Below are 27,431 nucleotides of genomic sequence, written 5' to 3' on the forward strand. Positions count from 1 at the left end.
GCAGACCATCTGGACCACCATCACCATCGCAGGGGTGAGACAGCTGTGCATACTGTGCAGTTTTGATGCAGATTCGCTTTTCTGCTCCAAGCTGCTCCAAGGGCATGAAAATTTCTAAAATTGCACCAAAATGCTCCAATGCAGCCTTAAGCTAGGATTTTGACGCTCATATCAGTTTCTAGGGGAGAAAGTGCCAACTTGACATCATGATTTTCCAAGGAAGGTGACAATGTTTTTACCAGTTTTACTGATTGATCAATCACTAATTGATAGAACACAGGCAACAGATGGCAAAAAATGTCGCAAAGGTCGTTTTTAGAAAGTCATGTTTTGAGTTTGCACATGTGATATTCGGTGCATTTACAAAGTAACCCCATCAGAAGCTATTCCAAAGGACCATTGGAAAATACTTATAAGAGCTGAGAGGACAAATGATTTGCACAAGTTGACGATAAAGTGCAACTTTTGGTGCGCTGTAGCTCCAGAACGTCACCACCAGGCACTGCCATCTTGTTGTTGGTATATTTACGACAGCAGGCAAGAGACGCGCGACGTATGGAGAGGTGGCCAAATGGGTCTCTTGGGACTCCATTTCTGCAAAAACAGTTGTAGCCGGGTTGATAATGGACGGAGTAATCTGGTCCGCGAGTGGTGACGATGTTGGCGAAGATGACAGAGAGTCGGAGGATGGCAGTGATGCACCGGTGGAACTCCCACTGAAGATACTGAAATATTTGTTAGCGAGTCTGAGGAAAAAGATCTCGATGTTTTTGCCTAAACGCAGTCCGTAAGTACATGTCATCTGTGTGTATCCATAAACCACTTTTGAGAAGTAGTTATGTCCAGACTTTGGATGTTATATGCCCGTGTCTAGCCCTGCTTACAGGGGGATGCATTACTAGGCGGCGGCCGCCACAACCATGTACTTTCACCGCACTTTCTAACGATCTGATTCTCTATGAGTTTACCTAATTAACAGGTGCGTCTTATATACCGGTGCGTCTTATACAACGGTGCGACTTATATACGTTTTTTTTTTTGCAAAAACTCATTTTGAAGGGGGTGCGACTTATACAAAGGTGCGACTTATAGACAGGAAAATACAGTAAATTTCAGTGCAGTGGAATGACAATCAGCTCCATGCATAGGCAGGTTTCCTGATGCCGGCTTGTGACACGCACCTGGCGCTTATACACCACATTCACTCTTATACACTCTCGTGCTTATACACTCTCGTAAATACACCACATTTGCGAACAAAGTGACTGCACCACAGAAATATGTATTTCCAACGCATACAAATGGCAGACAAATAGCCTGAAAGCAGTGAAGAGACGTCTTGGCGTGGGGAAAAATCAGATGTATGCACTTAAGGATAAGCAAGGCAATGTCCTCACAAATAGAGATAAAATAGTCACAGTGGCTGAGGAGTTCTATAGGGATCTGTACAGTAGCCAGGACATACAAGATAATGCCGAACGAGACAGTAGTTCACAGGAGATAGACATCCCACCAGTAACGACCGAAGAAGTAAGGAAGGCTTTGAAAGAAAGGAAAGGGGGCAAAGCACCTGGTGAGGATCAGATAACAGCAGACCTCTTGAAGGAAGGCAGAGAAATTGTACTTGACAAACCTCCAAACCTGTATACGCAATGCCTAATGACCGCAATGGTACCGGAATCTTGGAAGAACGCGAACATCATCCTAATCCATAAGAAAGGCGACATGAAGGACTTGAAAAATTACAGGCCGATCAGCTTACTGTCAGTCGTCTACAAGGTATTTACCAAGGTAATCGCTAACCGAATCTCAGCAACCTTAGATTTCAGTCAACCTAAAGAACAAGCAGGGTTCCGTAAAGGTTATTCAACAATGACCATATTCACACGATCAATCAGGTGATAGAGAAGTGCGCTGAGTATACTGAACCCCTATATATAGCCTTCATAGATTATGAGAAAGCATTTGACTCGGTCGAAACCCTAGCAGTCATTCAGACATTACGGAACCAGGGGGTAGATGAGCATTATGTAAGAATACTAGAGGATATCTACAATGGGTCTGCAGCTACCATCATCCTCCATAGGGAGAGCAGTAAAATACCTATAAGGAAGGGTGTCAGACAAGGAGACACAATCTCTCCAATGTTATTCACAGCATGCTTACAAGAAGTATTCAGAACGTTGGATTGGGAACAGGTGGGAGTAAGGGTTAATGGAGAATACCTCAGTAACCTCAGATTTGCTGATGACGTTGCCTTGCTAAGTAACTCGGGGGACGAATTGCAAAGCATGCTTTCTGCACTGGGCGAACAGAGTAGAACCGTGGGCCTGAAAATTAATGTGCAGAAAACTAAAGTAATGATCAATATCCTCGGGACAGCACAGCGGTTTGAGATAGGTGGCCAGGCAGTGGAAGTGGTAAGCGAATATATCTACTTAGGCCAAGTTGTGACCCCAGATCCCAACCATGAGGCAGAGATAATTAGAAGGATCAGAATGGGGTGGGGTGCATATGGCAGACATTCTCAGATAATTTATTGATTTATTTTACTTATTTATTTTATTTTCCTCAAGGGTTCCTAACAGAAGGGACATTACATGAGGGGTGGGTATACAAGGCATTGGTAAAGGCAAAATGGGATGTGCAACAGAATAAAACAACAAACAATTTTAGGATATAGCTGAAGCGGCAGAAACAGACAACAAAAAAAAAAAGATAGGAGGGGGGAACAGGTACAGTTGTTTGTGGACTGTGGATGAAAACAATTTGCAGTGGCAAAAGATACCACCTAAAAGGTACAAAACATTGTCAAGTACAATATATATATATACACATATACACATATGTATACACATGTGTACTTACATATACAAATATACATACACATATATACACGCCGTATGAAGAAAATGACACCAGGAACCATTATGCAAGAAATATCATGTGAGGTCACACGAAAAAAGAAAAAGTTGAGCACGTTAGAAAGTTACCAGGCAATTTATTACGGTTCAATGATCGTCGTCAGGGCATTTTTAAAGGCTTCTGCATCCTGAATGCTAACAATGGTATATGGTAGGGCGTTCCATTCCTTAGCTGTGCGAATAAAGAAAGATTCTGCAAATGTGGTAGTTTTGGGGCGAGGGTAATGAACTTGCATAGTGTTGCAGCAACGATCAGAGAAATGGGGCGTTGGGTGACGTAAATGCTCGATGGGGGTGCGTGATAGAATTTGTGGAATAATGCGAGTCACGCAGTTTTTCGGCGGTGACTAAGAGGAATGAGTGCGGCACGTTTTTTTAAGTCTGTTACACTGGTGAACGATGAGTAATCGGAAAAGGCAAATCTGGCAGCGCGGTTTTGGATGGCTTCTAGGTTTTGGATGAGGTAATTCTGGTGTGGGTCCCAAACTGCTGCGGCGTACTCCAGTTTGGGGCGTATTATTGTGGTGAAAGCTAATATTTTTAAGTGGCTGGGAGCAAACTTCAGGGTTCGTTGAATATAACCTAAAGATCTACTAGCTGTTGAAATGACGTGATTAATGTGGAGGGTCCAAGATAGGTCACTTGAGATATGTATTCCAAGGTATTTATAAGAGGTAGTTGATTGTAGAAAACTGTTATGTAGGGCGTAGTTGTACAAAAACGGATTAGTACGTCTGTGAAAAGACACTGATCTACATTTAGAAATGTTTAAGCTCATCTGCCACTTGTGGCACCAATTTTGAACGGCTGTTAGGTCTGCTTGTAAAGTTACTTGATCTTCATGACTAGCGATTGTTGCGTAAATAACGCAATCGTCGGCGAATAATCCTATATTGTTAGTAATACAGTGTGGAAGATCATTGATGTAAATCAGGAAAAACAGGGGGCCAAGTACTGTTCCTTGGGGAACACCGGAGAGGACGGGAGAGATTTGGGACCTAGCTGTATTTATGACGACGAACTGTTTTCTGTCAGTGAGAAAGTTATTAATCCAAGACAAGACAAATGGGTCGAGGTTAAGCAAAGAAAGTTTGGTCATAAGGCGGTGGTGAGGAACTTTATCAAAAGCCTTTTCAAAGTCAAGAAATATTGCGTCAGTTTGGATATTGCGGTCAAGATTTGTGTGCAAGTCATGAATGAAGGCAGCAAGTTGCGTTTCACACGACAGGTCTTTACGAAAACCATGTTGGGAAGGGTGAATGAAGTTGTGCTGTTCGAGGTGATTAATGATGTTGGTAAATAAAATGTGCTCCATAATTTTGGATGGGACACTGGTAAGCGATATGGGCCGGTAGTTATATGGGGATGATTTGTTGCCATTTTTGAACAATGGGGTGATTATACCGAGTTTCCAATCGCTCGGCACCTGTCCCTGCGAAAGGGATTGTGAGAAGAGCAGCTGAAATGCTGCAGTAATTATCAATTGGGTATTCTTTAATACTTTGCTGTTTATGTTATCAATTCCACTTGCAGATGAAAGTTTCATTTTTCTAATTACGTTACTTATACCATTTGTAGAAATTTCAATAGGTGACATTGGATCGCTTATGATAGATCCGGCAGTCTCTCCAAAGTTCGCACAAAAGCTATGTTCACGCGTGAAAACAGAACAAAAGGCATGGTTTAAGGCATTGGCCGAATCTACGTCACTGAGCGGTTTGTCATTCGTACCGGATAAGGTTATCGGCAAGATGTTTGTTGGGTTTATTGTTTTCCAGAATTCCCTAGGGTTATTTTTGAGCATGTCTGGTAGTGTTGTTCGAAAAAAATCGCGTTTCGCGTTTTGAATGCTAATCGAGAGGCGTTTTACGGACTCGGAATATTCTTTCCATAAGGATGGTTGGTTCTGTTTTTTGGCCCGTCTGAACAGGCGTTTTTTCCGGTTTATTAGTTTTTTAATCGCGTTGTTAAACCAAGGGGCGGATGTTTTGTTTTTAATTTTTATGCTTGGTATATATGCATCAGTTAGTTGGTTGAGTTTTTCAACTAGCAACTTCCAATTATTTTCTATTGTGCGCTTGTTAAATCCCTGTTCGTATGAAATGTAAAATTGTTCAAGTTCGGTGTTAATTCTTTCATAATTGCCACGGCCGTAGAGTTTTATCTGCTTTGGTGTAGGTTTATTTTCTGGGAAGGTGAAACTGAAAGAGGCAAGAATAATTTTGTGATCACTTATTTCTTTAAGGTAATGGAGAGAATGCAGGCTACTTGGATCCGACATTAGGATAAGGTCTAATATATTAGAGGTGTGTAATGTTTCTCTGGTGGCGTGAGTTATTACTTGGGTTAGTTGGTAGTTTTCTAAGCAGGCTAGGAATTCGCCGCATTCACCGCTGTGAAGGGAAACGTTGTTTGCCCATTTTATAGACTAATTGAAGTCCCCGCAAATTATAAACTTTGCACGGGGATACATTTTGTGCAGGCTGTCGAGGGTGTCATTAAAATTGAGGTTAAAGTTGGGCTCTGATTTGGGGGGACGGTAACACACACCTAGTATGATCAGCCCATGTGAACTTTCGCAAGCTACCCAAAGGGCTTCCAGTGGACTCCTAATGGTGATAATAAAGTGACGGATTGTATGTTTAATAGCGATAAACACGCCACCACCTCGACCGGATAAGCGGTCCTGGCGATGCAACGTGAAATCGGTTAGGTATGGAAGAACTTCAGAATCTTTGATGGAAGGTGAAAGCCATGTTTCTGTCAACATCACAACGTTACAATCAGATGATTGAATTGTGGTGCATATTTCGTCGCGTTTCGGCATGATACTTCTTATGTTCGTGTAGAGAATAGAAAAGGTGACGTCATTTGTATGTGTGGTGGGGTGATTCTGGATTTGGCGAGAGGGTGAGGTAACTGGCGATACATTTACTGGGATGCGAAATGGCTAGCTGTCACGTGGAAAAATTTCTTTGACTTCTTTTCGGGTTTCATCGTAGTGGTACGATTTTTTCCCGATAACTACCTTCTTGTAACGAAGCTTGAAAGGGCCGCCGTGCTCACGTGTGAAACCTAGAAGCTCTCTCTGGGCAGTGCGGGTTGCAAAACAATAATCCTGAGCTACACTGTACGGCGTATCTTTCAGTTTGAAACCGTTAGATAAGATTGCTTCTTTTATTTTGAACTGGGAGAAGTTAACAATTACTGGACGTGGTTTATCCGGTTGAACTTTTCCGATTCTGTGCGCTCTTTCGATATCGTTCAGCACAAGGTTAATTTTGATGTGCTTCTTGCAAATGTCAGCAACAAACCCTTCACTGTCTGCCCAAGTTTCTTCTTCTTTTTCGGGGATTCCATAAAAAAGAAGATTACACCGACGTGACCTATCTTCGGCATCGTTCAGCCTGCCTTCCATGTTGGAGAGCTGGATTGTTGCGTCGGTTGATGATTTTGTTAAAGTTTCTACGCTGGAAAGAAGTTCCGGGATAGATGCGCACATTTCTTCAGATTTTGTGATACGAGTTGCAAGGTCTGTTAATGTTTCTTCGGTTGCTGTAAGTCGTTCATTTATCGTTTTCAGTGCGGAAAGAATTTGAGCATGGTCTTCGTCTAGTTTTGTTAGAAGTGCATGGATAGTTTGGTCGGTTTGACTGACTGTGCTACGCGTGGTAAGGCCTGGATTAACTTCTACATCACCTGAACACAGTAGCAGTTTTAGTACAATGTTCGCACATGTAAAGATATTCATAACAAAGCACAAGAAATACTGTGGGCATGGCAGTTGTACCAAAAAACGGTTGCTAGTTTTTTTTGCATAAAGGGAGTCGGACGAACGTACCTGCGCAATAAATGCGAAGGGCGTGAAGGATTCCGCATGTCGGCACAACTGTCAAGCCCACGAAGTGTCGGCTGTGGAATGCTGTCTTTTATGCCCGGTCGGGCAGCTGATGTCGCTGAGGGTGGCGTTGTTGAAAATTCCAGGAGTACGGTGAGGGGGTCGATGCAGGGGCCATCTTTCGTTGCTGGCTGGAGCGGTGCTGGAGCGTCATGCAGGAGAAGGGGGCATTGTCCGGATTGGCTGCTGCTGATAGCGTCGAAGGGCTCGACACGGCATGCAGCAGCGAGCACCTGCGCAATAAATGCGAAGGGCGTGAAGGGAATCCGCATGTCGGCACAACTGTCAAGCCCACGAAGTGTCGGCTGCGGAGCGCTGTCTTTTATGCCCGGTCGGGCAGCTGATGTCGCTGAGGGTGGCGTTGTTGAAAATTCCAGGAGTACGGTGAGGGGGTCGATGCAGGGGCCATCTTTCGGTACTGGCTGGAGCGGTGCTGGAGCGCCATGCAGGAGAAGGGGGCGTTGTCCGGATTGGCTGCTGCTGATAGCGTCGAAGGGCTCGACACGGCATGCAGCAGCGAGCACCTGCGCAATAAATGCGAAGGGCGTGAAGGGAATCCGCATGTCGGCACAACTGTCAAGCCCACCAGCCTACCATTGTCGCTGAAGAAGAAAGTGTATGACAGCTGCATCTTACCGGTACTCACCTACGGGGCAGAAACTTGGAGGCTCACTAAGAGGGTTCAACTTAAATTGAGAACGACTCAGCGGGCGATGGAGCGGAAAATGATAGGTGTAACATTAAGGGACAAGAAGAGAGCGGAGTGGGTCAGGGAGCAAACTGGTGTTAAAGACATTAGTAGAAATTAAGAAGAATAAATGGACGTGGGCAGGGCATGTAATGCGAAGGCAAGATAACCGCTGGTCATTAAGGGTAACAGAGTGGATCTCTAGAGAAGGCAAGCATTGCAGGGGGCGGCAGAAAGTTAGATGGGCAGATGAGATCAAGAAGTTTGCGGGGATAAATTGGTCACAGTTCGCACAGGACCGAGGGAATTGGAGAATAATGGGAGAGGCCTTTGCCCTGCAGTGGGCGTAGATAGGATGGTGATGATGGTGATGATGACAAATGGAAAATATCAGTCGCGAACGTGCCTCAAAAGCAACGGCGACAGTGGTGAGCAGGCCGGCGACTCCCGCGACTGCTTTCAAAACGGGCCGCTAGGGGGATTTTAGTGGCGCCCCTACAGGCAGCGCTCGAAGCGTATACGTGCATGTCAAGTAAAATATAATGCCAAAGGGAAGGTGGCTAGCCATAGCAACGTTAATAAAATTACGCTCGTAGTAAATGTGCACCTCGGGGATTGATGTCGTGGGGCGCAACGACGATCGGTTCGCTTTGCGCGACATTTGCTTTACAACACAGTCGGGCATTATAAAATAAGAATTTCAGCATTCAAATGATAGCAAAATTACTTTATGATTGGAGCATTTTTAATTTGATATCTCTTTATGTCATCTATGCATAGAGCCTCAATAAAATTTAAGCAGTTTGTAAGAATACAGTACATATCTTACAGCCAGTAAAAGGCTTCTTTATAACAGTTTTTGTACCTTCAGCCTTATCCTGCCCTGGCTGAGCTAGATTTCAAGAAAACTGGCGTCTGAGGTCGAAGCCCACACCTGGTGTCTTCATAGTTGCAAAGAGTATGTTTCAACAGTTTTAAGAGGCAACTAGTAGTTGAAACTCAACTCACTGTTATGGGAAAGCATTTTACGTCCTGTACCTTGTAATACTTTGTTAAAATGTTTTCCTCCAAATGCTGTTTCTCTGCAGTGTGTACTGCAAACTGATTAAAAAGTGTAGTTTTCCACCACTTACTAAAAATTAAATTTTTTAGGCTCCTTCGAAATGTCGTTGGCTGCTTCATATTGAGGTCCTTTTTCTCCAAAATTTAGATGTTGCTGCTCCAGGAATTGCCCCCACATATGTTTAAGCTGTTTCACCCCTGCATAAGTTACTCTGCCTTTTCCATGCAAGGCTTTTGGGTTCCATTCTATTTAATGGAAGTGAAGTTGGGTAATCTAAATTTAAATATTCTTTTATATTGTTATGTGACGCTCCAAATACACCGGCAAACAGCTAAGACGTAGCAGCATCGAGAGACACTGGTCGGTGCTTGGTTCGATCGGCTTCGCGCCAAATATCGTCCCTCCTGGGTCCTCTCCTATGAGGACTGGATCAGGCCACGTGATCGACACCAAGCTACGTTGGCTGCGTTGTGGCACTTCGTTTGCGAGGCAGCCATGGCCGGACATTATTAACCCCCTCCCTTAAGCCTGCGGCCTCGAGCCATCCAAATAAAAACATTTGTCTGTCTGTCTGTGCTTGGTTCAAGGAAGGAGAGGAAGTTGATTGACCAACTTGTGAACCATTTGTCTATGCGCTGCTGCATTAGCAACCATTGTGAATAGTGGAAATATCATACATATGCCTTATTTTTCATCCTGACATTGTGGTTGAGGTGCAGCTTCATCCCCGTCGAGGCCGTTGCACTTTGCCACCTCTCCTCCATTGGTCGAGTGGGTGACTGTGGCCCCTCACTATCACCCCAGCTCAGCACTGAAGGGGTTCACTTTACATGCCACAGGGCTTCGAAGTGGATGCCACCTTTGCTATTGCGAGATGACTGACCACGCCAGAAATGCATTGACACCACCATTTGTCATGTTGTAGCCCCATGAACCCGGCCGCTTTTTGTGGGACAGGTGATGTCAATGTGGAGGATTGAATCAAGACTTTTGAGCGGGCGAGCACACACAACTGATGGGATCCCAGTGTCACAGTTGCAAATGTCGAATATTAAACACCTAAGAAATGGTTCCTCGCAAACGAATACGAAGTCAATAGCTGGGCTGCCTCCAAACCCATTGGTCGCAAGCTCGCTTGTCAAAATGAACTGGCGTCTCACGCACAGGCGTCCACTGAAGCGCAAGCACGTCGCCTCAGGAAAGATCCGAACATGGCCGACACAGAGAAGGTTCTCACCTCTGAAAAGGCATGGCTGACGACGGCTTCCACCTGCTGGTTTGTAAAGACTGCGTCACCGTCAAGTCCGTTTTGTGCCACTGCTTCGAACAGGCAGGGGTGACACAGCTTCGCATAAAGTTTTCCCATCAAAAACCATTCAAAGTCCTGTAGAAAAAATACTTATGTGTACTGAGGCGTCAAACTACTTGTGCAAGTTGATGAAAAAATGGCAAGTACTGGAGCGCCGTATCCCCGGAACGACATTACTGGGCGCCGCCATCTTGGTGTGGTGAAGATGTAAAAACATGGCCGCTGGGCAAAGCAGTTGCTTGTGGTTCAGGCAGAGTGCTCTTCTCCGATTTCTACCTTGGTTTTAGTTATTGGGGTGGCTGGGTTTACATTTAGTCATTTGATCTGTTGCGGGTATGTTGCGGGACTTGAAAGACGGGAGTTCATCAAAAACAACAGGGCGCCGCGAATTCGCTGTGTTTGGGCTTTGAGTGTGGTGCCAGCGCGAGCTTGTAGTGAAATTTCGGATTCATTGCGGCGTTATAAAACGCTGAGATATTGCTGCCTTTCACAGAGAGCTTGCGAGTGGCGGGAATGGGACGATCGACGCTGCAGAAGCAGCAGCGCAGGCTACATCGCCGCAAAATGTTCAAGCAGTGTCCGATAGCGGGACAGGGTAATATTTCCCGCAAGTAATAATTGTTCATTTATCTTAAGTGAAATTTAATGCCAAGAGGGAGGCGGCTAAACATACCAACGTTGCTCAAATTATGATCGTAGTGAATATGCACCTTGGGGATTGAAATGGAAGGGCTGGTGGGGTGCGACGACTGTCACCTCCCTTAGCGCAACTTTTGCCATGGCTCTACCCTTGTGCGTAAAGCCGAGTCTGGGATTACAAAAATAACAATTTCGGCATTCCCATGATAATAAAAGTGCCTTACGATTGCTTAGTTTTTCAATTCGATATTTTCAATGGCGCTCCACTATTTATGCATAGAACCCAATAATTTAAAAAGGTTTGTAAAAGGTAGTGCAGTTCGTACCTTATGATACTCTGGTAGAAAAAAAACTTTATTGAGAGGCTGTTTCAGTGTTATGTAGGTTCAAAATCGAATAAACAGTGCAGTTTCCCCCCATGAGTTGCATATAATTTGATTTTTTAGGCTCCTAACGTGTCATAATAAATGTCGTTCTTCTGCTACAATTTATGGTTCTTCTGCTCCAAAATCAAGATTTCGCTGCCCTAAAACTCCCAAATCCAACTCAGCTGTCTCACCCCTGAACAGGTGAAAGCCCGCCAAATTGCTCAGCAGTTCACCAGGCTTCCAAACATGGCTCCGCCTCATCGTGCGAGGATGTTCCGCAATGGCTACTTCTGCCCACAACGCCAGAACACCTCACCAAGATTGTCCGGCGTGAAATCGAAGCCATGACTTCAATTTCGCCACCCCTCTACACACCCGAAACTAGCCTACCATTTCGCTTTTACAAGCTGTTCTTCGTCAGGAAAATTCAAACATGTGCCTCCCTTGTGTTTTTTCTGCGAGTCATGCTCCATCATTTCTCATTCTGCCGCCAATTGCCTCCCGGAACGAATTTATGCCTCCAATTTACCGACCTCACCATCCCTCGGAATGGTGAACCCCTGATGACCGCCCAATCTGCTTCAACTGCTGCCGTCCAGGCCACGTTGCTTGATACGGCCGTAGTCGCTCGATGCAGTCGCCCCGCCCTTCCTCGCTGAACCACCGTTCTACCAACATTTCCACACTTGACAACAATCACCCTCCTCGCTTTTTCCCTCGCCATTACATGGATGAGCGAGATGCACATACGCCCCGATTTTCTGCCCCTTCGTCGTCGCCGCAAAGACGCCAATCCCGCTCACCCCAACCCCATCGCCCTGTGTCTCTGTCCAGCTATGGCCATCCACCGTCAGAAAACTAACAAATGCAGCTTCCGAAGGTGATGCTGTATCAACGACCATGCCCGAAAATCCTTTCTTAACCTCGGCTACCGGGAACAATTTACTGAATGTGGAAGTTAACAGCGTTCCTGTCAGTGCCCTCGTCGATACAGTACTGCATTTATCTGTTATGAGTGCTCATCTTCGCCACCATTTAAGCGAAGTTATGATGCCACCAACATCACACGTTACGGTCGCTGATGGAGGGACGCCTCTTGTGATTGGAATGTGCTTTCCTTGTGTGACTGCAGCTGGTCATCTAATGACTGTTTTGTTCACAGTGCTTGAACGTTGCTCGCATGACCTTATCCTTGGCCTTGACTCGAGATGCTGATTTTACCCGCTCTCGACGATGCGCCCGACGGGAGACTTCCCTCTAAACAGCACATACGTTTGGCTCCGAGAGCAATGACTTGTGTTTCCCTGTTGTGCAGCTCACAAGCAGCCCCGTCATGTAGCTTGGAGGCGTGGAACCGGCACATCGATGGATCAGCCGGTCGCGCAATTTTTACGGTTCATGCAGGCTATCTGCGTTGCAACGTCGGAGCACCCACTTATCTACAGTCAAGAAAACCAGGATTCTTCAAGTTTCAGCGTTGAATGAACCAACGGCCGAGGATGGATGAAGACCTGGGCAGCCGCTGATTTTAGTCAGTGCCCACTACCAGTCGCCAACAATGGGATGACCCAGACGTGGCCTGGTGCGACTACACTGTACATAGGCCTGGTGCGACTACACTGTACATAAGAGAGCAAGCGCCAAACAACAAACGTGGCGTGGAACCGGCACATCGATGGATCAGCCGGTCACGTAAATTTTGCTGTTCATGCAGGCTAACTGTGTTGCAACGTCGGAGCTCCCACTTATCTACAGTCAAGGGAACCAGGATTCTTGAAGCTTCAGCGTTGAATCAACCAACGACCGAGGATGGATGAAGACCTGCGCAGCCGCTGATTTCAGTCAGTGCCCACTACAGTCTACGCCCGTTACAACGGACCCTCTGAATCCGGAAAAAACATCTGCTGTAGCCAAAGTATGCAGTATCCGACCGGGGGGGGGGGGGGGGGCTATGAGCCCTAAATTGGGTACTTTGACAATATTGCATATTCATAGTACATACACCTCGTTCTTTCTACACGCCTGCAGCACGTCTGCACAGCGTTCCCGCGAGGGCAAAGAATCGTGTAAACAGCGTTTGCAAAACTTAGCACCGGCACTATAACTAGGCGCAATTATTAACCAGCTATAAAACATCAGGCGTGGCCATCAGCATTAGCTAGGCTCTTTTAAATCCCCTCATGACGATGCAGGTTTTCCCGAAACCGTTTGTCAACAAATCGGATCGCTGCCTCACATTCCCTCAAGGCAGCTTACATTTTTAGCGATTTTAGTCTGGTCATTGAAAAAGCTGTAATGAAATAATCTGATGACGGACAGCTGTAAAATTGAAAGTTAGACCAGTTGGACTGCGCACGGTTACTGGCAGATTGCGCACAATGGATCGGGAACAACCCCTACTTGAAGCATTTCTTACCTTTTTCACCGAACGGAACGGGAACGATGCATGCATGGGAATATTAAAACCCAAAATTCACTTAACCAGAGTTTTTATTACATAGAAAGACTGATGAGGGCAGACTCGCCTCCGTATGCACCACTTCGAGTATTCAATAGCCCTGTTTTCAATCTCACTGAAGTCGCGTTTATTGGCAGCGGCCTTGTTTTTGACGGTAGAGCGGATCGTCTGCTTAGACAACTTCTGGCGATGTTGGCAGTTTTTCACCCATGTTCAACAGCGTTAATTACACCTAATTTATCCAACAGCGAAATCAGTTACCCTGTCGCTCATGCCGCTGGTCGCACAAAAAAAAGCCACTGGCACTGGCTTAGTTTGGCTACGCCAACGACCCGGCTGCCAGCAATGTTGCCAGACATAACAGTTTTCTTGCCAAAATAAACAAAAAAAGCACATTGGGTGCCGGCCCCGCCGACGTCCGCTATAAACATTCAGTCGAAACAATTTTCGCCTAATATTTAGTCTGTTGTAGATGATAGTCTGCTCTAGCGGGTCCATTATGAGCAGAGTGGACTCCATTTAAAATGCGTGGGGACTTGACAAACTAACAGAAATGGTCTGTTGTAAGCGAAAGTCCGTTGTTGCTGGATCCGCTATAACGAGCGTAGAGTGTACCAGTCTGCAAACAATGGGATGATCCAGACGCGGCCTGCTGCGACTACACTGTACATAAGGGAGCAAGTGCCACACAAAAAACGGGGCGTGGAATCGGCACATCGATGGATCAGCCGGTCTAGCAATTTTTGCTGTTCATGCAGGTTAGTGGCTTACCGTATTTACTCGCATAATCCCCGCACTTTTGTTTCGGAAAAGTCAATGAGAAGTTAGGGGTGCGAGAATTATGCGGAGGAAAAAAATCCGGTGCACAGTGTTGCCAATTTGCCTTCTACCAATCCCGCTAAATGTAGCGGTCATTTTTTGTATATGTAAGCTCAGTGTTGCCAACAGCAGCTATTTCTTTTTATCTTATCGTAAACTGTCTCCTGTTGATCAGCGATCATGAAATTGCCGCCAGGCACGCCGAAGTGCCTGCCTGCGGTGCGGTTGCCGTGTTCGATCGCATACTCTATCGCTTTCAATTTGAAAGCAGCAGTGTAGCTGGCATTCTTCCCCATGGCGAAACGGCACCAAGCACAAAACAAACAGATCGGCACCAAGCATAAAACAAAGCGATCAAAAAGTTCTCATAATGGCAGCGAGCTATCTACCACTGACGCGAGTGACTCACTGACTGCTGCTGCTCAACGACGGGACCACGACGGCGACACGACGACATGACAGCGGGCTGCGCGAACGCCAACTAGTTGCGCGCACGCGAAACCGGCTCAAGGACAGTGTGAGTAGCGTGTTAGGGCGCCTGTTAGGGAGTAGCATGCAGGTTGTTAGGGCGCCTGGATGGCTTTGAATACACAGCGCTCTCCGCCGAACGGAGAGGCGGCGGGGGAGCGCGCGTGTTGGAGAGCACATGCACCATGCGGGTTTCGCGAGCAGGCAACTTTCGCTGCTGCAAAGTTGGGGGTGCGAGGATTATGCGAGGAACCAAAAAATCCAAGTTTTGCTGGCTCACATTAGGGGTGCGAGGATTACGCGAGTGCGAGGATTACGCGAGTAAATACGGTATTAAACCACGAAAAGTTCATTCTTTTCTTGTTGCCAGTTCTACCCAAGTGTTGTATGACTGTGTAAGGTCGCACTCTGTTGTACAGTGTTGCACAAAACGGCGGTTCCTGTTGATGCGGCGATGGAGTTTTTATTTACTTTTGCTCTTGTTGTGTGGAGATATTGAAATGAACCCCGGGCCTGATGAGGCAACACAGCAGAAAATTTTGGATGGGCAAACTGAAATAAAAGAACAGCTTAATAGCATTGGAAGAAACCAAACAGCCCAAAAAGCTGCTCTAGAAGCCTTGACGAAGCGCATGTCGTCCTTGGAAGCAGCAGTTGCAGGATTTCCGAAAGTAGAAGCAGCAGTAGATGAATATAAAAAGCTGCTCAACCATCTAAAACGCAGTATGCAGTCTCTGCTGTCAAAAGTAGACGACCTGGATAATCGCAGTAGGCGATGTAATCTTATTTTATACGGAATAGCAGGCAGCGATAGCCGGGAAACGTGGTCTGTCGGAAAAACACGTCAAAAACCTAGCACAACTATGCTTGGAATCTCACCACAGTTCATTGAAAGAGCGCATAGAATCGGCAAATTTATGCCGGGCAAACGTCGGCCTGTTATTGCAAAATTTGCATCTTACAAAGAAAAACAAGAGCTTTTGATAAATGCAAAGAATCTAAAAGGAACTTATATCAGCCTCCCGGAAGATTTCTCGCCTCAAAGGCGAATGATAAGACAACAGCTTGGAAATTCGCCCGGGAACACAAAACTGATGACAGACAGGCTATAAAAAAACGGCACCCTCTACGTGAACAAAACCAAATATGTTCATGATGAGAGTACTGAAAAAGTCATACGAACCAAGTGACTATGCAGCGATCCGTTTGGCAAAATATCTTTTCTTGTAGTCAATTGCCGCAGTATTAAAAGGACAGACAGCCGATTTTTGTCACGTATACGTTCTCTGGCTCATGAAAGCTGGCATTTTATTTAGCCCGGTAACCACAAGCAATTTCGAAACAAATTGGCGGAAGTAATTTTAATTTGGCAGCAAACTTTCTGAAATTGGAAGGCTGGCGGATCGTAGTGTCGAAACTTGACACTACAATATGTGTCCCTGTCACGTGACCTGCAAACCAACCCGCTACTGTAACTGCTGAAACATTTATTTACGTATTGAAAACCTTGCAACACAAGTATTTGTACAAGGTGAAATTGTATATGTATTTGTAAACAATATTTTGAAAATTTTTAAACATGCCGCCCGCCGCCGCAGGGTTGCTCTCAGTGTGGCTAACTGAGCCTCCATGCCCAGAATTAACGGCAGCGTTCAGTAAACAGACCTCATGAACAAGTTGACGGTTCTGCCTGAGTCAGGGGCGTTTGTTCTGCAAAATATTCAATTTCAGTTTCCAAACGGCAGCTTAAAAAAAACGTCGTGCCAGGGGAGAATCGAACTTCCCACCTCCACAACGTGAAGCCAGATTCTACCTATTGTCTATCCCAACACATGGCGCATTCATGCAAAAGAGACCATTGCATTAAAAAAACAAAGGAACAGGAAAGCCTGCGATTCAAACTTTTTTAGCTGGGGACAAGTTTTTAAATATCGTTTTTCATTTCGCATACAGACAAAAGTATGTTGCCGAGCTACTCTACGTCGTGGTTGCCAGCATTATTTTTGGGAGGGACACATACGGCGCATAGATTTAAAAATTTTGATTTAAAAAGTTTTAGGGCGTTATGAGCAAAACTGTTTTTCGTCAAGGTGCATTAAGTGATGCCCTTTCATTCGGAATAGAGAATATATACTCGACGAAAATGGGTTGTTTGTCCCTTTAAGAATAAGTAGCCTCTTGGAAACTGTTTAACCGTTAGTTGTAATAGGAACAGAATCGTGGGTTGATGAGAGTGTAGCTAACAGTGAAGTGTTCCCAGCCAACTTTGTATCCTTCACAAAAGATCGGAATAACCATGGTGGGGGCGTATTTGTACTGGTTGACGAAAGCGTTGCATCGTGTCAAACTAGTGCGGGACAAGCAGTATGGTGTCGAATAAGACTTCGGAATGGTAAAACGTTATCTGTGTGCTGTTTTTACCGCCCACTGCAGGCCTCTGTAGAAACATTATCGGAGCTTACGAGCCAATTCTAAGTATTTAAAACTAACTATATGGTTGTCGCTGAAGATTTTAACCTTCCCGCTCTTCATTGGCACGGCCAACCTGCCTTATTAGGAATTACTGGTAGGCTATATATTGCTATGGCCAGTATTGTTTACTTATTTTCACTTACGCAGACTGTTTTGGAGTAAATGAGAGAAAATCATGTTCTTGATTTATTTTTCACAAATGCACCACATAAAGTTCTGTCCACGGTAGTCATACCAGGAATTAGGGACCACGAAGCTGTTGTCTGTAAAATGTACATCACCTATCAAAGTACTACTGCTACTAACAGCCGGCATATATTTAATTATGTAAAGGCAAATACTGATGAAATTGCAGCCGAGCTTGACAATTACTTTGTTGTCTTCGAGACACTTGCAGAATCACTTTCAGTAGAGCAGCTTTGGTCCAATTTCAAAGATAAGCTTTTGGAACTATGTGGCTGTCACGTGCCGTCCTCGCTGTTATCTAAAAGGCATCAAAGAAGCAAGCCATGGTTTACAAAACAGTTACATGCCTTAGCACAGAAATGGAAAAGGGCTTACTAGAGTCATTTGCACAACCCGTCCATTCCAAATTTTCGTAAGCTTAAGGAAATTGCATCTCAATTAAACGGTGCTACGACAGCTGCAATAATTGCTTATTTTCAGTGATTTCAATCACGACTTCAGCAAAATAAAAAGGAACTATGGAAATATGTGAAAGGAAAGAAAAAGGACTCTCAATCCCTGCTCTGGAACAGAATGGTGTCGTCATTGAAAGTGCAAAAGCTGAAAGGTTTAATTCGTATTTTAGCTCGGTTTTTTCCATCTCAGGTACGCCAGGAAACGCGTACCATTTATCTGTACCTTCTCCGGGCGAGTCTCAGATGGATGATATTGGATTTTATAGCCAGGAGTTGAAACCCTGCTAAAGCGTCTAGATTTATCAAGAGCTTCTGGACCTGACGGACTGCCTAACGCTCTCTTAAAATCCTGTGCACATAGTGTCCCGGTATTTAGTAATAATCTTTGAAAAATCTTTACGCGATTGTTCCTTGCCTAGTGATTCAAAACTGCCTGCTGTTGTATCTATTGACAAATCATGACTATGAAAAATTGTTTCAAATTATCGTCCTATATCCTTAAAACCCGTTTGCTGCAAAACTTTTTGGCATGTCGTATACTCGTCAATAATAAAGCACTTGGAAGCCAATTCCTTGTTAAATGAATGTGAACATGGCTTTCACAAGGACCATTCCTGTTTTACCCAGTTAATTGAATTTACTCATGAGCTAGCATGTCGTCGTGTGACTGCAGCTGGACAACCGAAGCAGTATCGACTGCATTTTTTTGGATTTCAGAAAAGCATTTGATTTGGTCCCTCATAATTTATTATTTCAGAAAATGACCCAATACAAAAATTAACCCTCAAGTTATTAACTGGATTCCAGAATACTTAAATTGAAGGCAGCAATACGTCATTGTGAATGGTGAACAGTCATCCACTACCAATGTGACGTCCGGGGTCCCTCAGGGATCAGTACTGGGCTCAATATTGTTTTTAATGTATAATAATGACATTGCCCTGGATGAGTGTTTGTGGATGAGTGCATCATTTATAGAGTAATAAACTGCGAAAGTGATCGGGGCGCAGTTCAAGATGACTTGGACAAAATAAATACATGGTTTAAAGAACGGCACATGCAACTTAATTTGGAGAAGACAATGTGCATGACGTTTTCTAGAAAGAAGGCTGAAGCTTTGCCTTCGTATACTGTAAACAAGAAGGTTTTAAAAATAGTCTCTGAATATAGGTGTTTGGGTGTATTTTTCACACCCACTCTGTATTGACACCGTCATGGTGATTATACGATAGCTAAGGCGTGTAGATCCTGTGGTTCCTGCGGCGAAACATGCGTGAGTTTCCCCAGTTCACACGGGCATTACTGTACAAATCATGCGTATGGTCGATACTTGATTACGTGAGTAGCGTATGGGACCCGCCCACTGCATTTGATAAAGATAAATTTGAAAAAGTGCAAAACATGGGCACCCGTTATTTCCTGGGAAACACTGTTAAGAGTCACAACTTCAGGAAGACGCACTGGAAACAAAGTTTAGGATGGGAACAGTTGGCCACACGCCAGGCTAAGCAGCGTCTGAAGCTTTTCCATGAGTTATACATATCTCGAATTTGTATTTCTCATGACAGTTACATTGCTTCACTGCATTACGTATCTGGGCGAGTCGATCACATTTATAAAGTGCGGTAGTACCGATGTAAGACAGCACCATTTAGTAATTCCTTTTTCCCTAAAATGGTTTGTCAGTGGAATTTGTTGCCTTTAGCGATCGTTGCTGCTGTTGGTAGTGATTCATTGTTTCCTTTGTTAGAGTCAGTTGAATTGTCCGGTTGATGATGGGTGTTTTGTTTGAGTGCTGTATAAATGCTTAACAAAGGATTTGTTTTCGTCTTATTGTATGTTACCCCCTAGAATTTTTCGTACATTTCTGTCAATGTGCTTTCCATTGTGTATTGAGTATACTTGCTACAGGCTGGTTAGACTGTACTGTACTTACTGCAAATTGAGCTTCTGTTCTGTCTTGTAATCATGTATTCTTCCCACTGTAATGTCTTATGGCGCTGTGGGTATCAAATAAATAAAAAAATGAAATAAATAAACAAGTTCTCAAAGGTGGTTACGTAGTGTCACCAATCGTTGACATGCTGCTTACGCACAGCTTGAGGCTACATCATACCATTGTGACTTACCAACAACGAAGTCACCTTGCCCTTGCTGAATTTCAGCTTCCGTCCATGAGTTCTTCCACACGGTATGACACTAGCTACGTTGGTGCCGGTTTGTGATCACGACGTTTCCGCTGCAACCTTTGGCAAACCTCCAATCGATGTTGAAACACCGCCTGACTCCTCCGCGGAAAGATGCCGAACTTTCGCAGATGATTCCAGCAGATCAAACACCAACGCAAGCTAAAGAACTGCGTTGCCTTTTGGATTGATACGGTGACATTCGATTTTGGTGATCGTCCTTTGGCCCAGACATCCATCGTCCAATTTTATTGAAGATAGTTTATTTGTTGCGACTTTTACTACTTTGTTATGTTTTCATTTTAAGTAGAAGAAATATATAACTTACCTATTGAAATATATGAGGTCGTTTGTTTTATTTTAACGTGCTTTTTAGAGAGTAACAGCATCTGATGGCATGGTGCAGCCAATCTTCATTGAAAACAACATTTGTTTCATGTGTGTTCCTCAGCAGAAGCACTCTTAGAAAACCTGGGAAACTTGGGGTACTTGAAAATGTGTGAATGCTTGAATGTGGACTAGTTGGCCGGAGCAATGAAACATGCTAAAAACAGCACGGTTAGAGACACGACCCAAAGGAAGAAAGAACAAAGGCCAGCGCTAGTCCCGTGTCATTATTTGCGTCCTTTTTCTAGCTGTGCCGTTTTTACCATGTTTCATTGAAAATGTGAACTTGGTAGACACCTTGCAGATCACAAAGTTCCACTTAGATGAAACTGTGCTGTGCATTCCAGTATATTGGCTGTTTGAGGATTTGTATAACACTCGTTGCTTTCAGTTGCTCAAACCTTTTACTTTTGCAGTTCTGGAAGTAAACAACACCCAAGTTGGCGATTCGGATGTATCGGACAACTTCACAACTTCCCAAGATGGTGCAGATATTTCGGCTGAACCCAGTCCTCACACCTCCTCATGCGACCGACACGCTGGCAATGCAGGGTGGGTTGTGGCGCTAGCAAAGCTGTTTGCAGGACATATATAGTGTGGGAAGTGCGAGCTAGAAGCTGTGGTTTATTTTTGTCGGTATGTTCTGCAGCAAATATAGTGGAGGGTGCACCGTGAGGAATAGCAATGGAAACTGTACCAGTAGCTCGCAGAACACCACTGCATATAATGATGAACCCATATGTAGTATGAACAGGATTGTAATCCGGCCTGAGTCTTATAAATGGCAAAATTTGAAAATGTTGTTTCTCCAACAATTCCATTTAATTTGAAATGTTTATGAACTCGATGAGGCCATGAGAATTTAACAATTTCAGTGTTTCATTAGTCTTGGTATTCTTTGTTTCATACTTATCATGCAATGCAGTGGAAGCTATGGAAGTTGTCTGCAGTAAGTAATGTACTACTTGTTTTGATCTACTTCACGGTGTGCCCAGTGGTATACAATCTGTTTGCCGGGAAATAGAACACGCTCGAAGGTCCCTGTTTCGAGAAACAGCTTTGGGCATCATTGGAAGTAATCTTTATAACAATGATGAGAAAAACAAAATATACACACAGACAAATTATTGCTGCCTACGTGGCTTAAGAAAAAGGTAAAAGTGGTAAAGGGGCATGCTTTGGCTGCTTGAGGAGCGCCGACGCGGAATTTTCGTAGTACGTTTTTGTCGCTGGTATTGGTATGGAATGGCACATTAGGCAGTTGGACACAGTGTAAATAATTATTTACAGCCTCGTTTAGTTGTGTCGGCTTCGGTTTCGATTAAATGAGCACCGAGGCAGCCGCCAGGACAGGCGAGTGCTCCTGACGTCACCGTTTTTCTCACACCACTGCTTATCTGGACGTGCGCAGCAGCTCGTGCGCATCTTCAACATCTTATCATGCCTCGGGTAGCATGATGTAAGTCTCAAAACCGTGACGTGATACACAAACCAAAGCAGCGCGTGCCAACTACAGCTAGTGCATTGGCCACATAACCGGGACCCTGACGTCGGCAGTTTGGAATCAGGAGGAGTAGGTGGAGTCGTACTGATGCCGATTGCAAGAGGGCATTCCGTTTGAGCTTTCTCGTGTGTGCCAAGAATAAAATGGATTTAAAATATTATGATGAATGGTTACTGTCGAAACTTAGTGGGAGATATCTCAACTTGCCAAAGAAATCTTTTGCATAGTTATCTCAGGTTTGAAATTTTTGCGTCAGTACTCCTTTAAAGATTTGGTGTGCTTGCCTCTGCACTCCTTATGGACATATAGTGCCATCTCCAGGTTTATTGTAACAAATAATGCAAGCGAATAATATAGAATATTGTAGCAGTAAGTTTACATAACCTGTTGAGATACACCAATGAAGTAATAGTTATAATAATTAAGTTAATCATATTCACATTATAATTGCTTTGGGCAGCCTTGCACCGTGCTTTTCTCGTCAAGGAACTGTTCTTTTACCATCTCCACCATTGGCAGGATGGCATGCTATTTATGCAATGGAGGGTAGTAATAACATTGCACTGAAGGAACACGAGCCCCTTTTGACACGTTTTGCAGTGCTTGAGAAAGTCAGTGCATCTTGGCATAAGGAGAACCCAGCAGTGCAGAGGTCACGCAGATGGTCGCTGGAATCCAGCTCAAGTTCGAGTGCCTGACTGCCTTGCGTCCCTGCACTACTTCTTCCTCTGTTCGCCTCTTTGTCTGCAATCTTCATATGTTTATGATTGGACGATTTGGTTAATGATTTCTGCAGAAGCCCATCTGCTGACAGGAAGTGGGAATTTTGAGTGGGCAACAACTCCAATGTAAACTTATGACAAACCAATGAAACATGGCTTGCTGATAGACTCATCTTAGCGACCAATGCCAGTGTGATTTTTTGCATCATAGAATTAGAAAAAGAGCTCTAGTGGATTTGCAAAAGAGTGGGCTTTGCCGGAAGGTGTACGGTTATTTTTGTAGAATGACACCGGACTTGATTCAGGCATTTGGGAGTATTGGTATAGATCATAGTGGTAAAATGTTGATGGAGTAGTGCGCGGATATAATTGCAGCGAAGATCGGCTAGGGCCCCACCTAACTCTGCTACCACGAAGTGGACTATGAACTGTCGCCAGAATGGAATTTCTTCGCCACACCACACGGCAAAAGTGCATGTGATGACATCAGAGGCGCAATCAAAAGTCTTGCACTGAGAGCAAATATCCAGAGATCGAGACCTGTTTAGGATCAGAATAATGCCAAAGGATCTGTATGCTGGGGTGAAGACAATGTAAAAAAATAACTAATCTGGCTCCCATGTTTTAAAACAACATACAAGAACGCAGCTTGGTTAACGATTAGCTGTGGCAATTCCAGTCAAAGAAACGCAACAATTACATCACTTCAGACCAGCTACGCGTTCAACACTTCACATTTCCATTAAATCCTACTCAAGCTCCAAAAAATTTCAGGTAAACAACCAAAAATGAACAACTCGGCTGGTTTCTTTGATGCTAACTATTCAGCTGGGGAAGACTTGAACCACTGTGGATAAAAAACAGAAGGCGAAAAAGACAAGTGGCTGAAAATTTCATGCTTGCTGCAAGAGGTATCCTATCGTGATGTCTGTGGGCCAGGTTCAGTGTGATGCAGAGGCAAAAACGACTCTGTGATTCTTCTTCCTCCACATCAGACAGTCAGATCAGGCTTGCTTCACCTCCCGTAATTGACTGTGCATAGACCCATTAATAAAAATGTGGCAAATTAGCCGAATTATGCTGTTTATGTTGTATTTTGTGGTGTGAAGTGGCAAACAATGTTCATTTAGCAGAGAGCCAGGTGTTTGCATTCCTGCCGCATAAAAGTTCGTAGGCATGTAGGCATTCCGAGCTGGGGACACACTTCAGTAGTGGACAGAAGTGTGGCTTTAAAAAAAATTCTTGCCTCCAAAGAAATTTGCTCGACTGCGATTTTCTGAACGAAACGCTAAATGTTGGGTGCATATAATGAGCTGTCTTAAGTAATTTTACCTGTTACCTCTTATGATTTGGTGCTTCATGTAGGTCTGAAGGTTGGAGAAAAACTCATTTTTTAACATTCTCGTAATCAACTGGCCTAAAAAGTAGTCTGTAATCAACCTTAAATATTTTCAGTAGACACTCAAGGAATATATTAATATCACAGTGAAAATATCAGGGCTGAAGCTTTATGATGCCTTTGCAAAAATTCTGAAAGCGCACTATTTCTTGCGTTTTTAATAAATACAACACTAAAAATTCTTGCGGTGCGGCATCAAACAGCAAAGCAAGATGAATGTTCTACAATATTTTTCATTCTACATGGTTTATGTAAATTTATTATGTTCAACCACATTTTTCTTGTTTACAGAAACTTCAAGGAGTGCTCACATGAATGAAAAACTTTTTTGTTGAAAATGCTTGGTGTGTGGGCCTCCGATACGTAATTGGCAACTAGGAGAAATTCTTTCGACAAAATTGGCAATGGCTGATTTCGGGGCTGGGATGTTTCGTGTGGAATGACCCTGCTAGTTTTTTGTATAAGTAAGCCACACTGTTTTGGAGGTTTTAATTAACTGTCATATTGCCCCAGAAAATGAACTAATCAAACTTAAAATCACCTATATGAAGCCCTTATTGTTTATGTATTTGTGTACACAGAATGAGTAAAGTATAAATATTTCTTTAATAACATACATGATTCCCAATACCGGAGAAGAATTAGTATGGCCTAATTAAAGTTTTCGTTTATGGAGAGGAAATTTGAAGCACTGTACTTGCAATGTGATCTGTGGATATATAACCTGCTGCCACATTTTCTGTTAAACAATGCTTGACAGAAGTTGTTCAGAACTGTGAAAAAAAATTTTGCAGAAACCTTGAATTTAGTGTGGTGTGTTCATTGTAAAAAGTTTGTATAAATGCATTTTTTGGGTTCACACCTTTTGCCATGGGTCTGAAAGATTGTGTTTGCTTGATTTTTTCAATATCTTCATTCCATATTTCATTTTTTGTATCTTATTCTGCCAACTTAGAAGTTTTTAGGTGACTGTGAAACATTTTTTTTTCAGAGGGGAGCCTTATTCCTGCCAGTCTTGTCAGCAATGCAACCATCCCCCTCGTGAGGTGAAATTGTGTGCCAGAAAAATGTGCTGCACCTACACTGTTCGCAAAAAAATGTTTCTTGAAAAATGCAACCTGGGCAGCCACCAGAGAGTGCACTCTGGGGAGAAGCCATATGAGTGCACCACCTGTCAGAAGAGCTTTACTCAAAGAAGGCGCCTGGTGGTTCATGAAAGATTGCACTCTGGCGAGAGGCCGTATGTGTGCAGCACCTGTCAGAATAGCTTTACTCAAAGAAAGCACCTGGTGGTTCATGAAAGATTGCACTCTGGCGAGAGGCCGTATGTGTGCAGCACCTGTCAGAAGAGCTTTATTCATAGAGCTAGCCTTGCTGTTCATGAAAGATTGCACTCTGGCGAGAGGCCGTATGTGTGCAGCACCTGTCAGAAGAGCTTTACTCAAAGAAGCCACCTGGTTGTCCATGAAAGATTGCATTCTGGCGAGAGGCCATATGTGTGCAGCACCTGTCAGAAGAGCTTTATTCATAGAGCTAGCCTTGCTGTTCATGAAAGATCACACTCTGGCGAGAGGCCTTATGTGTGCACCACCTGCCAGAAGAGCTTTCATCACAGAGCTAGCCTGGTTATTCATGAAAGATTGCACTCTGGCGTGAAGCCGTATGTGTGCAGCACCTGTCAGAAGAGCTTTACTCAAAGAAGCCACCTGGTTGTCCATGAAAGATTGCATTCTGGCGAGAGGCCGTATGTATGCAGCACCTGTCAGAAGAGCTTTGCTCATAGAGCTAACCTGCTTGTTCATGAAAGATTACACTCTGGCGAGAGGCCTTATGTGTGCACCACCTGCCAGAAGAGCTTTCATCAAAGAGCTAGCCTGGTTATTCATGAAAGATTGCACTCTGGCGTGAAGCCGTATGTGTGCAGCACTTGTCAGAAGAGCTTTACTCAAAAATGCACCCTGCTTGATCATGAGAAATCGCACTCCGTCGAGAAACCGCATGCGTGCAGCACCTGTCAGAAGACCTTTACTCGGAGAGCTAGCCTGGTTGTTCATGAAAGATTGCACTCTGGCGAGAGGCGGTATGTGTGTAGCACCTGTCAGAAAAGCTTTACTCAAAGAAAGCACCTCGTTGTTCATGGGAGATCGCACTCTTGTTAGAAGGTTGTTGGTAGCACCTGTCAGAAGAGCTGTAGACATAGTTCCAGCTTGGTGGATCATAAAAGATTTCACTCTGGCGAGAAGGCTGTATGCGGTAGCACCTGTCAGAAGTGCTTTGCTCGAAGACCCAACCTGATTAAACCTGAAAAATTTCACTCTGTTGAGAGGCCTTTTGTGTGCAGCAGCTGTCAGAAGAGCTTTACTCAAAAAAACCCACCTGGTCACCCATGAAACACTGCATTCTCATCAAGGGCTCTGTGTGTGTCATCTCTCAGAAAAGCTTTACTCACTAAGTTCACCTGGTCTCATGAAAGACTGCACTGTCTTGAAGAAAAAGTGTAGAACCTGTCAAAAGAGCTTTACTCAGAGTCCAGCTTGGTCACTCGTGAAGGAGTGCACTCTCAGAAAAGGCCATAATTCTACATCTTTTGTCAGATTTACACATAGAATTACACTTCAGGGGGACCCCGTACATGTGTATCCATTGAGAGACTCAGCTTACTAAAATACACATCTTTTTACTGCACTAACGCCAGACATTATGTCAATAGTATCCGTCGGACTAGTTTCACTCGTGGAAGTCACTTGGGTAATTGCGTTAACGATTTTATCCTTTGCAGGGTGTGTTCACCACATTGGGAGAGCTTATTCTCAAAGCTTTTTGTTAGTCTTAAATGGTTGCACTTTAAGGACAACTACCATTTGGCAACAACTGTTCTGCTCAAGCAATTTCACTCGTGGAAACCTATTTGCTACCTATGTCAAAAAGCATGTTTGATATATCATGCACGATTCCATCATGGAGAAAAATCTAATGTCTGTACTATTTGTCAAAAACTGATTGTTTTAAATGTATATTTAATGAAGGATGACATATTGTAAACACGCTATAATCTTTGGGTGTCAGAAAAGTTTTGCCCAGAAACAGCCTAAAGGGGTTCTGAAACACCCGCCACCGATACATGGATGTACATATGTTAAATAAAGCAATGTCCTGGTAATCAGCTCCTTCTTTCAATTCGTTGAACTGATTGGATTACTGGTCTTATTGTCAATCAAAACAGCGATTTATTACAGAGGTTGATTTCCTCCTCGGTTCATTAGTCTTCTTCAAAACCTGAATATTTCCCCTCGGTATTGCTCAGCTGCTCGGTGATCTCTCCCACCAATTTTAGCTATGCTTCACTTATATGTCCGCTACTGTATTGTATGCATCGCTTTTGGGATGAATCGTCTGACTTGCAGCATTTTGTACAGCTAAGACAATCTGCATTTTGCTCACGCCTGGAGAAGAACACGAAAAAGGGGTGAGATTTTTATTCTTCCA

The 27,431-nt window shown here is 44.0% G+C and overlaps 2 protein-coding genes across 2 annotated transcripts in view; both read left to right on the plus strand.

Annotated features, from left to right (window-relative positions):
* Window positions 1-26,393, plus strand: LOC144158312 (uncharacterized). The gene is made up of 3 exons (XM_077689132.1): window positions 1-34; window positions 20,737-20,872; window positions 24,937-26,393. Exon 3 carries the CDS (start codon window positions 25,013-25,015, stop codon window positions 26,102-26,104), a length of 1,092 nt encoding a protein of 363 aa, XP_077545258.1. The 5' UTR covers window positions 1-34; window positions 20,737-20,872; window positions 24,937-25,012; the 3' UTR covers window positions 26,105-26,393.
* The window catches only part of LOC144159764 (uncharacterized), a 321,877-nt gene that overhangs the window by 155,936 nt on the left and 138,510 nt on the right, over window positions 1-27,431 (plus strand). The gene's annotated exons all lie outside the window — the stretch shown is intronic.

The sequence above is a fragment of the Haemaphysalis longicornis genome, unplaced genomic scaffold (assembly GCF_048455015.1).
Source record: "Haemaphysalis longicornis isolate Haplotype H1 unplaced genomic scaffold, Haemaphysalis longicornis Haplotype H1 scaffold_10, whole genome shotgun sequence".
Classification (NCBI taxonomy): domain Eukaryota; kingdom Metazoa; phylum Arthropoda; class Arachnida; order Ixodida; family Ixodidae; genus Haemaphysalis; species Haemaphysalis longicornis.